Source organism: Camelus dromedarius, chromosome 24 (genome assembly GCF_036321535.1).
Source record: "Camelus dromedarius isolate mCamDro1 chromosome 24, mCamDro1.pat, whole genome shotgun sequence".
Taxonomy (NCBI): Eukaryota; Metazoa; Chordata; class Mammalia; order Artiodactyla; family Camelidae; genus Camelus; species Camelus dromedarius.
In genome coordinates this window covers 33087720-33101477 of record NC_087459.1, presented here as the reverse complement: position 1 = coordinate 33101477, position 13758 = coordinate 33087720, and the positions used below count along the sequence as shown (strand labels likewise).

General features: G+C 59.6%; 1 protein-coding gene across 1 annotated transcript in view; it reads right to left on the bottom strand.

The window, feature by feature from the left end:
* Window positions 1-13758, bottom strand: part of MAD1L1 (mitotic arrest deficient 1 like 1) — a 209387-nt gene that overhangs the window by 33567 nt on the left and 162062 nt on the right. Inside the window, exons 13-14 of the mRNA XM_064478169.1 lie at window positions 10881-10937; window positions 1103-1191 (exon numbers count right to left, since the gene is read on the bottom strand). Of these exons, the coding sequence (XP_064334239.1) occupies window positions 1103-1191; window positions 10881-10937 (146 nt within the window). The remainder of the gene's footprint in view (window positions 1-1102; window positions 1192-10880; window positions 10938-13758) is intronic.

Genomic DNA, 13758 nt, shown 5'->3' with positions numbered 1-13758 from the left:
ATCAGGGGAACCAGGGCCGCCCTGCTGACACAGGGCCCAAGCAGAGCGTCCTGCTGGATGCGGCCGAGCACGTGTGGGGGCACCCACCTACACAGTGATCCCTCCGTGGGGGGAAATATGGGTGGCACCTGCCCCACGGACCAGGGCACCTGCAGGTCCCCCAGACGCAGCTCAGGGCACCCTGCCACACTCACAACAGCCTGCCATCACACAGCGACTGTAAGGGACACCCCGAGTCCCCTCTGCACCATGAGACCCGGGGAGACAGCCCACGGCTGCTCCTGGAGTCTTGCCCTCCGGAGCGGCCCCCACCCCGCCCCCGAACACACGAGCAACTGGACGAACAAAGGACAAATGAACAGCGTCAGACCCTGGTGGGTCCCCAAGGACAGCTGCTTACGAGGCCACGGCCCTCAGCTGGGAAACGCCTTGGAGACAGAGGGAAGACCTGGGACCCAGGAGGGGCTGTGCCTGCCTTCACTCAGCATCAGGGCATCGGGGGCCCAGCCACACAGGACCCGGGTCCGCGGGAGAGGGTGCCACATGGCCAGGGCCACCCAGCTGCGGGGGACAGGGCCCCACAGTGGGCGGGGCCCGGCTGCCTCCCTCCCGACTCCACACTGCCTCCCAAGGGCCGGGCTCCTGGGCCCAGGTCTGTCTCCTTGGACCCACGGAAGCAGCTGCGGGGTAGGGAGCTGAGGCCGGGGTCTGGCCCACAGCAGGCACTCCGAGCGGAGAGGCTCAGAGCTCTGCACACGCACGCCTGCCCGGGGACTTCTCGCTGAAGGACCCCGCCGTCTCCCCTCCCTGAGAAGCTCGCTGGGTGGAGAGGGGCCAGGGAGACCCAGACACCCCAGGGACACGCGGGCCACTCCAGGTGCATCGCAGGGCGCGTGCTGTGGGCGGGGCGGCCCTGCCGCGCGCGGAGTCGGGGGCTGCTCCCGCTCCCTGCGACGGCGCGCTCTGCCGCCTCCTGGCACTGGGGCCGGCGGGCCGGCCTGAGAGAGGACACGGACAAAAGGCCAAGCCCGGGGCGGAGGAGGGGGAAGGCACGTCCTGTGGAGACGAGCCCGGGGTGGGGGCTGCACAAGAGGCGACGTACCTGAGTGAGCTCACCTCCTCCCTGGAGAACAGGAAGCTCTCCTCGGCCGGGGCCGCCTGGGTCCTCAGCATCTTCAGCTCCACCTCCAGCTACGAGGAAACACAGGAGGGGGTCAGCGCGGACCCGGGGCTTCGAGACCCCTCAGCCGGGCCCCAGGAGCCCCACCTGTGGGGGTCGCGGCGAGGAGCCCCTCTCCCTGGCGCCCTCGGCAGGCGCTGGGCAAACTCAGGCTCCTTCCCCGGCTCAGTTCTTGTCTCCACAGCAGCTGCAGGGACACGCAGGCGGGGGTCGGTGGGGGGAGATATCAGAGCCTGGGAAGGGGCGCACAGCCCTCGTAACGCACACGCCCCCCCCGGTTACCAGCGCTCTGATCCGCGCTAACCGTCGTGATGTTTTACTTATTCTGCTACTCGCACTCCTCCACGGGGTGACGGGGACGCACAGACGGCCCGGAAGGGGCTGAAGAATGACAGCTGTGCTACTGTCCCTGGGGGCACAAGGAGGGCTGGGAAGGGGCCGGGGGGACTCCCTCCTGGTGGACCCGGTGCAGGGACGCGGGACAGAGCAGCGCTCGGGGGTCCTGGGCTCCAAAGGCCCCTCGACGAGACGCGGCGCTCAATCACCGCCAGCAGCCCAGAAGGACGCACCCAGGCCCGGCCCTGGCCTGGGCTCTGGCCGCTCTCCAGTCCATCCCCAGCACTGGAGCCTTCTGGTCTCTATGACACCCTGACACGAATCATCAGGGCCCTGGACGGGACCCATGCACCCAGGAGACACCCGGCCTGCAGCTCGGATGGACAGCCCCACGAACACCCTGCGGACCGGCTCCCGGAACAGCCCCGGTGGAACCTTGCTACACGTGGGGGCCCATACCCACTTCTCTGGCCCCCACCGGGGCTTTGAGGGCACGGCCCCCGCCCCCCACCCTGTGGTGGCCGGTGCTCGGGGCACACCCTCCTTATCAAGGAGACGGCCCAGGGGGCGGAGCAAGCACCAGCGACGGCTGGGCTACGCGGCGTCACGAGAGGACCAGAACCCAGGAGAGGCCACGTCCACCTGCCGCGTGTCCCTTGACACTACTCCCGCCGCCCCAGGAGCCAGGCTCGCCATCCTGCCGTGCGGACCGCCTCCCGGCCCCAGCCCCGAGTGTCCAGTCTCGTCACTTGCCTCCAACGCCACCCAGCCTCTTCTCCGGCAGCGGCAGCCTGTGCCTCTGCAGAGAGGCTCACGACTGTGCAGGCACTGCGACACCAGTGCGTGGGGGCCTCCCAGTTCACCCCTGTGGCTCCACGGAACCACGTGGGGCAGCCACCCTCCCCTGTCCGGGCAGCCTCCTGACCACCCACGTCTGGTCTGCTCCCCCTGGCGGCTCAGATGGCAGAGTTCACCTGCAGGGGAGCCTCAGGAGCCACACCGAGCGGTCAAAGGGCACGTCTGCCTGCAGTGTCATCAACTGTCACCGGCCTCCCTCAGGGTCGTCATCGCCCCACACACAGCAAGCCAGCCGACTGGCACTAGATCGTGGGGAAGGAAAGTGCGGTGGCGACCACAGGCACTCGATGTGGGGCCAAGCAAGGGGCACGGGCAGCTCGTGTTCAAGGGACCAGCACCCCCACCGGCTTTCAGGGAGGGTGCTAAAGGCACCATCGGGGCGAGGGTTGTGGGCACCCTTCTGACTGGCTGGTGCTGAGGTGAGAGGGTGCCATTTCGGGTTGGACCTCATCAACCCTCTGGGTCCGGTGGGTCTGGGGTCTACGTGCTGTGGTCAGCATCCCCACCTGGCAGAGGATGCAGCGTCTGCAAAGCAGCTCAGGGACGTGGCTCAGAGCATCACCTACAGCCCGTGAGGAGGAACTAAAGGTCCTTGGTTGTTCACTGGCTGAACAGTTACTGTTCTGTCTTGCTTGACTATTTTCCTATGTTTCTGTATTTTCTCACTTTTCTGATTAAATTTGCTCTCGGGAGCTCAGGGGAGGCCTGGGAGGCTAAAGCTTTTCACAGACAAGAGGCGGGGGACCCAGAGCTCTGTCCCTGCGTTGGTACAAAAAGGCCCGTCGTCCCGCGGGCTGCACCTTCTCACTCACCGACTCCCTGTGTGGCACCGCGTCTGCCCCGACTTCCTGCGCCGTCCCACCATTCCGTCCCGAGAATCTGAGGACCCCTCATCTCTCCCACCAGTATTTAAAAAGAAAAACCCAAACGATCCGTCTCTACACAAAGGGGGCCTGTGCGGACCGCGTGGACACACCTCCTCCGTCACATGGGCGTCCCTCAGGCCCCGCGGGCCCGTCCGGGGTCCTCTGTCTGTCTTTCCAGCTCTCTGGCTGCCGCTGTTGTGAGCGGAGTGTCTGCTTCCACTGCCTCACTAACCTGCTAACCTGCTGTTTCGGTTCCCACGGAACTTGAAGCGTCCGCCTATTAGTTTTGTTCCCCATCCCTCTGCAGAGTCTCAGGTTGACCGCTGTCTGCCGGCCACCCCGGCCCCGTCACCTCCCTCCTCCCCCAGCACTCATCTCCTCCTGTCTGACGCTGGTGACGAGCGTCTTCAAAATATTTAGTTACAGTTATAACACGGGACATCCTGGGCCTGTTTGCAGCATCACTGGAACCAATCTAGTATCTTCTTATTTACAGCAGGTCAGGTTTTGGTTGAAACAGAAGTATTTTATCACGTTGAAAAATTACCCATATATTCATATTTTATTAAGACATTTTAATCAAGGCTGATTGTGGGATTTTGTCAAATAGCTTTCCAGGAAATACAGAGACACCCTCGGCCTGCCCTCGGCGCAACTGAGCACCTGCTGACCTCCCGTCCTGACAGGTGTGCACGTGTGTGGACCCACACACACAACACAGGCTCACTTCCAGAAAGCTTTCCCCCTACCCCCCGCCCGGGGACGGCACACACAGTGTGGGCAGAATGTGACCTGTAGTAGGATTTCCTTGCAAAGCTGACTTTGCTTGAAGCATTTTCCGTTTCTGTTTGTTGGAGGAGGTAGGGGTGGCTGTTTCATGACAACTTTGTCACAACTGGTCTGTTTGAAACGTCTCTCTTCTGGAGTCAGTACTGATAGGTTACATTTTCCTAGAAAATTACTCACTTCATTCACATTTGTACTTTAAATAGAATTATGATTAATTCCTAACTCTTTTCATCGAGTTCATGCAGAAGGCATCATCCTTTTGCTTTTATGCATCCTCGCTGCCAAGGTAAGTGTGTGGAGCAGGCGTGCAGAGCCCAGCGGCAGCGCGGCCACACGGGGCCGCGTCCGGGTCGGACCCAGGCCTCGGCAGCGCCGGGCGCCGCTGTCCGTCCCGGGCAGGAGCGCTGGGCTGGCGCCTCTGACTTCTTATTTCAGGTGGCGGTGCTTCCTACTAGGTTTTCACTAGGACTGTGAATAATTAACACTTTTACTGGTTTTATTTCGAAGCACAGGCATTTGGCTTTTATCTGTTATTTCTACCATTTTTCAGTTTCTCATTAATTTCTGCTTTTAATCTCCACAAATGCCTGCCTTTTCCTTTGCTGAGGTTTGCTCTGCTTTCCTCTCCCAGGTTCTCGAGTGGGTGTCCAATCCATACATGCTCTTTCTTTCTTCTTCAAACATGAGGACGCTGCCCCCGCGGCCCCCCCCGCAGCCCCCCCTACTGCCCCCACAGCACCCCCTCGTGGCCCCCTCCACTCCCACTGCCCCCGCGGCCCCCGCAGGCTCTGGCGAGAAGTTTCCACTAAGGCTACTTTCTAGGTTTCAGGCACCTTTGAACTGCATTTCTTCTTTGACCCCAGAATTGTTTAAGACAGACGGGGGTTTTTTTTTGTTCTATTTCTTTTTTGTTTCTTTCTTTTTTACTTTTTTTAGTTTCCAAGTGTTAGGAGTGCTTCCTTTTTTTGGCTGTGCTCTTAATTTCAAATTTCATCACGTTGTGATCAGAGAAAGTAGGTCTCCTCGTTCGAGTTTGTGAAGGTTTGCTTTTTAATCCAAAGCATGAGTAAGTTTTGTTAACGTTTTCCAGGAGCACTTTTTAAAAAGAGCTCTTTGGTTGCAGGGTTCAGGGCACGTGTGACACGTGCACACGCGTGTACAAACGCGTGTGTGTGTACACGGCTCTTGGCACAGAACAGACCTCTCACTTCTTCCTGTTACTTGCTCTCTGTCCGCTTGCTCCAGGTGGATTAGGAGGTAAAATCCCTGCCACCGGTGTCCCTCCTAGGCTCCCGATGAAGCCGCCGCACCTGTGCCCTGCGCGGCGCTGACCGCGGGCCAGGGCGGCACAGACACGCCCCTGCGCCTCTGCCACTGACGGGCACCTGCCCCGCCTCCTGCCGTGCCGCGGGCCCGAACCCAACCGTGGTCAGGGTGGCGGCCCGCGTTCTCTGTGCACAGCTGCCCGCACGCCTCTGCGTTCCACGGTGTCTCGTCTTTCCTGTCGTACCCGGTGACCCAGTCGGAAAGTCTTTTCCTCTTAATAGGAGAATTGAGCCCACCTATGTTTTAGCATAACTTATGTTTGGACTTCTTTCTGGACTTACCCGGCTCTGTGCGCGCTTCTGTCTTGGTTTCTGTCCCGTCTTAAACTGTCTCATTCTGGGCTTCTTGGTCTCGCTTGCCTCTCTGTGCGAGGTTTTTGGTTTTCTTTTGTAGCTCCTGACTTTGTATAATGCCTGCACTGGCCTGTTTCCAACAGCCCGTCACTCTCCTGCGCCGAGCGCCTGACTGGTCGACTCCACGTGCCCCGCCGTTCGCCTTTCTGCAGCTGCGCACACGCGCGCTCCCACTGCCCGACCTGACTGTGGACGGTATGTCTTACTCTTCAGCTACTTACGATGGAAAGATCCACACTCCTGTGTTTTCCCCCGTCTCCTCTGTTCCCGAGAACATTCCCTGACTCCGCCGATCCCACAGCACCAGAGCGTGGGGCGTCCTCGCTATTTTCCTAACTCTCATGTCGGCTTTACTCTTCCAAGTAAACGCCCCAGCCCCTCGACGCGGGACCCCGCTGCTCCGTCTCCCCCACGCCCCAGCCCCAACCCCACCCTGAGGCCGTGGCTGGCTCACCTGCTCCTCGGCCTCCCCACCCCTCGCTGGGCGCCTTGCCCCACCTTCACGGCTTCTACCTGACACCTAAGTCTCATTTCTCAGCAAAACGTTTAGGAACGTTTATCTGCTCAATGTCATTCTTTTCCTGTGAAATTTTTTCCTGTTATTTGTTTTTCTACAAAATCTTTGGCTTTGCAAAATTGTGTGATGTGTCTTCACTGCTCACCACTGAAGATGAGTCTCATTCAAGCCAGCTCTGTACAAGGTATTGCTGGGGAAAGCACGGGCGTGTCCTGTTACTGTGAACTCCTCCAGGGTCGGTGTGGGTCCCGATCGCCTCCACCGCTTCCCTCTGGCAGGAGCAGGAGGCCGTGCGCTCTCCCAGAAGAGCAAACGCTCTCCCCTCCTCCCGCTGGCGAGGCACCGAGACGTGCGTGCGCGTGTGTGCGGGTGTGTGCGTGCATCTTCATGGCCCCACCCCTCCTGCCCCACTGCAGCCCCGTCCACCCGCGGGGAGGACGTGGGGTCCAGGTGGAGGAGGAGCAGCGCACAGCGCACCGCCGGGCAAAGGTGCGGAAACACAGACACACAGGGAACGCGAGGCCGGGGAGCAGGTCCCGTCACCAGCAGGTCCTGGGTCAGAGGCTCCAGGGGTGGGCACGTCATAACCAACTGCTCAAAACCCGTGAGAAAGAGGCCGTCTCGAAAGCAGTCAGAGAAAACAGACGTGTTACCCCAAGGGGCACCACGACTCGGGCAACAAGGTCCGGCTGTCGCGGAGACATCAGCAGAACGGCGGCCCCGGCAGCGGCCCGCAGGCTGGGGCCCGGTTGGGGGAGAACAGCCGCTGGTGAGAAAGCAGCCTGCTGCTGACAGGAGGGACGGGGTGCCTGGGGCACACCTAACAAGAAACACGCCAGACTTGCCAAGAAAATGACCAGACTCAAGTGAAGGACATAAGAGAGGATGTGAAACACAGAGCGCGACGTCCTGAGCGGGAAGGACACGTGGACAGGGGACGTCCCCGCGGAAGCCGGCATGGTGACTCCGAACCTTACCTGGGAGGACATGTGAGATCACAGAAGAAAATGCAGAGAAAGAACGCGATACAAAGGCTGCATCGTGTCAGCCAGGGACCCACGCGGAAGCTCGGGTGACCGAGGCCGCGAGTGGCGCTCGTCCACACACATGCGCATGCGGGGGCGCGTCCGTGTGGGGCGAATCCCTCTCCAGGTCACCCCCACCCAGGCTGGCCGTCAGGCTGTGTCTCCAAAAGGCAGGCGGGTCCTCGCAAGGCAACAAATGGAATCACCAGCATCTTCTTGGGAGTGCGCTGCAGACAGAGCCAGCCCAGAGGCCGGCCGCCCAGGCGGGAAGGGCCCAGGGTGGGCATCGCCCCCCGTGTCCACACCCAGCCGCTCCGCGCACTAACAGACCTCCCGGTGCCCGGCCTGGCCAGGCTGGAGGCCCAGCCCCACAGGTGAACGGGTGTGAGGAGGCACGTGGTGCCTGCGGCCCTGTCCCGGGTCTGGACCCAGCCTGTTACCTGCCAGCTCACTGGGATGGGGGTACCACACGGACCCTCCCAGCTGGAGGAAGGACTGCAGCAAGGTGGTCTGTATGCAGCACTGAGTGTGTGCCGCACACAGCGAGCACTCAGCCAGCAGTGGCTGCAATTTCACGGGCAAAACCATGCCTGTGACAAGGACAACAGCCAGGGTGACACTGATAGTCACAGGAACCACCATGGAAGGAGAAGGCAATGTGTCCACCACAAAGGGACAGCAACAGGCAGAGCTGGAAGGAACACCGAGCTCGATTCTGAGGGAGAACGAGGCTCTGTGAGTCTTAAGACGTTCCAGGAGGCGGAACAGCATGAGGACTGATGTGGAAGGGTGAAGGAAGAAGAGGTGCTGGGACGCAAGGTGTGGAGGAGGCGTCCGTGCAAAGGGCATCGCCGACGGCGGGCAGCCTCACTGGGCCCTGACGGGGAGGAAGTGAGACGCCCACGTGGCTGGTTGGTAGGGAGCCCGGCCGACCAAACACTGTGGGAATTCAGGCTCCGACCCCAGAGCGGCTGCTTGCTAGACACCCACTGAATCCAGCAGATTTGCCCCAAATATGAGATGCGCTGAAAGCTGCCCAGTCCAGTGGGCAGGCTCACTTCCTCCCCGGGAGGAGCCTCACCGTAAGGTGCGGCCTCCAGGGCGAGGGCAGAGCGGGGCCCGGGCAGAAACAGCAGCTCTGGCTCGGCCAGCACTACCCCAGGTGGCTGGGTCTTCCCATACTGTGAACACACAGCGCTTCTCTCTGTGCTCAGGAGAAGGTCCCGCGTCTGGGAGGGAAGAGCAGACGCCGACGCTCCAAGCAGGGCACCCGGGGCTGGGGTGGGGGAGGCCCAGGCCTCACGGTCCCAGCGGTCACCTCCTCCCACGAGCCTCACTGGCGCTCCCACCAAGGACAAAGGTCCCCAGTCATGGCGGGGCAGACCCAGAACGTGAAATGAGTCACCACCAGTCACAGAACCAGGAGATGCTCTGAATAATCTCCCGGAAGGCAGCCGGCCCCGCTGGCAGACTGTGATAAGGCGGCTCCCTGGTGGCGGGCAGTACAGGTGACTGGGTTCCAGCGCCCAACAATGGAGGCTCACACTGCCCCCGGTGACTCAGGCGGTGACAATGACGCAGCGTCAGCAAGCCCGCCGTTGGACACAGCCCCTCGCAGGCCCCACAAATGCTCTCACAGCACCCCTGTGCTCTGAGCGCAAGTTCCCGGAGCCAGAGCGAGTTTGGCGGGTGCTTTTGGAAGGAAAGCCCGGGGCCAGGAGAGGCCAAGAGGGAGGACTGCACTCCCTGACGAGACAGGTCGCAAGAGAACGGGGTCCCTCTGCACAGACAAGGCCGCCTGCTGCAGCGCCGTCAGGTGGTGACCCACCCATAAAGCGCCAGGCACCGGGCGGCTCAGAGCGTAGCCGCGATCGCGCCGGAGAGCGCGGGCAGCCGGGCCAGCCCTTCCTCTCGCCCCCAAGGCCCTGGGGGGCTGCGGCGGAAGGGAGCAGGGGCACTGTGGGGGTCGGAGCTGGGACTGGCAGCTCCCAGAGCCAGAGAGAAAATCCTTAGTCCTCACTCCCTGGGGTTACAAAGTACTAGAGCGTTTCTACAGTTAAAGTTAAAACCTCCTTCCCCCAGGCACGGCCGGCTCTACTAATGAGGGGTGTGTTAATGACCGACCACAGCCGGGACGACTTTCCTCGTGATATTAATCGTACTTAAAGAGAAAAGCATGAGTTGTGCTCATGCATCCTAATTGGCACGGGTTTGCTAATTAATAACAGAAAGTCAAACTATCTTTGTCCCATCATCTGCAATTAGCTAAAGATGTTTAAATTTTTCTTTTTTCCCCTCTCTCCTTTCCTACACAGTGAACTCACCTTGGGCCAGCAAACAGCAGACGGCGGGGCTGCTGGCTGGGAGAAATGGTGCAGAACCCGGGCTCCCTCCCAGTCGTCCCAGACTGAGGGCCTGGGATGCAGACTGCTCTCGATCCCAGAGACACCCAGCGGCACCCAGGCTGTCAGCAAAGGGGTGGGTTGACTCTGGCTCCCCTGTCTCACTAGGAGCCCCGGCCACTGTCCCCATTTTCAACCTCATCCTTCTCCACCAACTCGGGTTCATATCAGAGCAGAAACCTCCCCCAACCAAACACATACACTTCCTGGGTGATCCACCCCCCAAGGATCTGAACACAGATCTGCCTGCCTCTGGGCCCCGTGCCGCGCACCACCCCACTGAGCCCTGATCTCCTCGCGGGCTGCGGAGACCCCCAGGACCTCGGCAGCGTGTGGAGGGAGAACAGAGGCTCACAGGCCCCCCGCGCGAGCATGGCCAGCACTCCTGGCCCCGGGCACTGCCACTTCCCATTTTCCCCTTAACTGGGGAGAAGAAGAGAGAAATGAAATAAACAACACAAAATAAGCAGAAGATTGGACAATCAAGGGTGGAGATTAAAACCTATCTGAGAAGACAGCTACAGGCCAGATCCCAAGTGAGCCTGAAAGGACCGGCACGAGGAGCCCACGGGGCCCTGCTGTGTGCACGAGGGCCGCCAGCATCTGTCACCCGTGGCCAACAGTCAGCGCCCGTGGAGAACGGTGCCCTAAGGTCTCCCAGTCGGGGGGGGGGGGGCGGGGCTTCTGCGCCGTGGGGCGGGAGCCAGGCCTCCAGGCGGCTCTGCACCCAGGCTGACATCAGACTCGCCCTGGGAGAAATGAAGTAACACCCCCACGTGGCCCCCCAGATTTTAACTGGCCTAGAGGGTGGGCAGGGCGCCAGGATCTCAAAGCTCCTGGGGGCATCACACAAGGAACAGCAGCTCTATGGCCAAAAATAAGAAACGCCCAGGCCGGATGCACACAGCCCCGCAGCCCACGCCCCTCCGGCGCCCCCGGAAGGCGGGCGAGCTGGGCAGGGTCTGCCCTCCCTCTTCCCCAGAGGGCGCCCGGGGCGGGGCCGGACCACGGCGCCAGCTCCAAGGGGCCCTCGCTTCTGGGGCAGACGGGCACGTCCTGGCCTCACTGCGTGGGTGTCCCTTGGGGTCCCCTGCAGTCCCTCCTCCCCCACCCATCTGGCAGGCCCCGATGGAGACAAGAGCTCTGGCCTGGAGCCCAGCTCTCAGGCACCAAGCCCTGGGCTTCCTTGGGCCACGAAGGCCACCAGCAGGCGCGTCTCAGGACTTACCATGTCGGCTCTCTGTTTCTGGGCTCCCAGTTCCTCCAGGGCCTGTGACAGCTGAGCCTTCAAGACAAGACAGAAAGCAGGGTCAGGGGCTGGCCCTCCAGGGCCGAAGGGGCCACCCCTCCCCCATCTCTGCCCATCCCCCGCCACTGGGGATGCCCCGAATCCCCACTGCTAGGGGGAGGGCAGCGGGAGCACCCAGCTCGCCAAGTCCACCCAACCTGCCACTTGAAGGTGACCATGGAGTCAGAGGGGAGGGGAGACATCTGGATGGAGTTTTGGTCTCCAGATGAGAGAACAGGACAGTGGTGATCCTCTGCTTGGCAAGCTCATGTTCTGGAAGAAGTAACTGAGGGAACCAACCTCCAGGGAAGCCCCTGGTGCACCCCCAGGACCCTGGGATCCAGGCAGAGCCGACCTCCCCGCCCAGGAGGTTCCTGACCGTCTGGGCTGCAGATGGTGCCAGGCCTGGTCATGGTCATGCACCAGGGCATCGATCAGTGCCTGCCCCAGCGCAGGCTCACTCTCACAGCGACGGGCAGGGGCCCAGGGCCTCGCACTCGACCTGGGCAGTCAGCTGGCCCATTACATCTCTGTGGAAGCCACCACAGAACAGGCACCAGTCCCCAGATCCCAGTGAGCAAGACAGGCAGTGCCCGCCAGGCCTAGGCCCCATCGCTTAGGTGGAAATCGGGACCCACAATGGACGACCTCTTCGCACCCATTTGATTGGCAGAAACTAAGAATTCTGGCAAAGCAAAGGGTTGGGAAGGCTGTAATCAACATGGAGGAAATAAAAACCAGTGAGCCACTCCAAAGACGACCTGGAATTTCCCTCAAGTTAACACCTGCACCCCCGACTCAGTAACTCCCCCTGAGGTGCCACTGCACACGTTCACAACCGTCTGCACAAACCACCCCAGCTGAGCTGCACACAGAGACCTGAAGCCACCAAGGCGCTGTGGGCAAGGGGACAGATCGCCGTGCTGTGGTGTGTTTATGCGGACACGCAGACGGCCTCAGGCATGGCTGCCCAGAGGACAGAGCCACCCTCCTGCAGTTCTGCACTTGGACCTGTGGACGAGTGAAGCTACGGCTGTGGCTGGGGGGGGGGGGGCTCCGCGGCCAGGTCAGGGCCACAGTGACAGCAGGTCAGCCCAGGACCCTGGCCAGGGCAGGTGCTGGGGCGTCTGATACCAAAGCCAGACAGGATGCCACAGTGAAAAAACAAGCAACACACCACAGGCCAACATCCTTGATAAACACGATGCAAAAGTCTTCAACAAAATACTAGCAAACTGAGCTCAACAACACATTAAAAAAATCATACACCATGATCAAGTGGGACTCAGCCGTGGGTGCAAGGGTGGCTCAGTATCCACCAATCAGTCAAATGAAACACCACGGTGACAGACTGAAGGAGAAGCATAACAGGGTCACCTCAATAAATGCCTGACAAAAATTAACATCCTTTCATGTCAAAAATTAATCAGGTGCCAAAGGAATGTACTTCAGCATACCAAGGCCACATGTGACAAGCCCACAGCTAATACCATATTCAACAGTGAGACGCTGGGAGTTTTTCTTCTAAGACCAGGAACAAGGCAAGGACACCCTCTCTCACCACCCATATTCAGCAGAGTACTGGGAGTCCTGGCCTGTGCAATCAGGCAAGAAAAAGAAATAAAAGGCATCTGAGCAGGAAAGGAAGAAGTAAAACTGAGTCTCTGTGCCGCTGACCTGACCCTAAAATCCCACCAGAAAACAGAACCAATGAACAAACTCGGTACAGTGGCACAAAATCAACATACAGAAATAAGCTGCATGTCTATACACTAACAATGGAGCATCTGAAAAAGAAATGGAACAGCCCCAATTACAACAGCAACAAAAACCAAGAAAGCACCTAGGAATAAATTTAACCAAGGAGGTAAAGATCTGTGTACACTCCAAGCTGTAAGACGCAGATGATAGAAACTGAAGGTGATATAAGTAAGTGGAGAGGCACTCTGTGTTCGTGGGTTAGAAGTAATATTGTTAAACTCTCCATACTTTCCAAACCAATCTTCCGGTTCAGTGCAGCCTCCATCGAAATTCCAATGGCATTTTTTATAGGAACAGAAGAAACAAACTAAAAAGCTTCTGCACAGCAAAGGAAACAAAATGAAAGGCAGCCTATGAACAGGAGAAAATGTCTGCAAACCACATATCAAATAAAAGGTTAACATCCAATATAGACAAGGAACTCAGACAACTGAATGGCAAAAAAGCAAACAGCTCGTTAAAAGATGATGAAAGGTTCTACACAGAGGTTTCCCAAAGAAGAGCGATAACGGCTGACTCGCTAGTCATCAGGGACAAGCCAGCCAAACCGCAATGGTACGTCGCCCCACGCCTGTTAGGATGGTGTCACCAGAGAGACAACAGGTGGCCAGTGGTGGCGGGCGTGTGCTGTGCATGGCCCGGGGGAGCGAACATCAGTGCGTCCACCGTGGGAAACAGCGTGGGGGTTCCTCAGAAAATTAAACATAGAACTACTGTGTGATTCAGCAGTCCCACTCCCGGGAGTATATCCAAAACACATAAAATCACATCTCGAGGAGATGCCTGCACCCCACGTCCACAACAGCCAAGACGTGGAAACACCCCAGGTGTCTCGCGGTGGTGGATGAACAAGGACGTGGCATGTATACAGCACGTGTAGACAGATGATTCAAGCTAAAAAACGGAGCAGATCCGGTCACTCGTGCCACATGGAGGAACCCAGAGGACGCGACGCTGAGGGAGGCGGCCGGACACAGGAAGAGAGCTCGTGCACGATCCCACTTACACTGGAATCTGAGACAGTCGAACTCGCAGGAACTGAGCAGGTGGCTGCCTG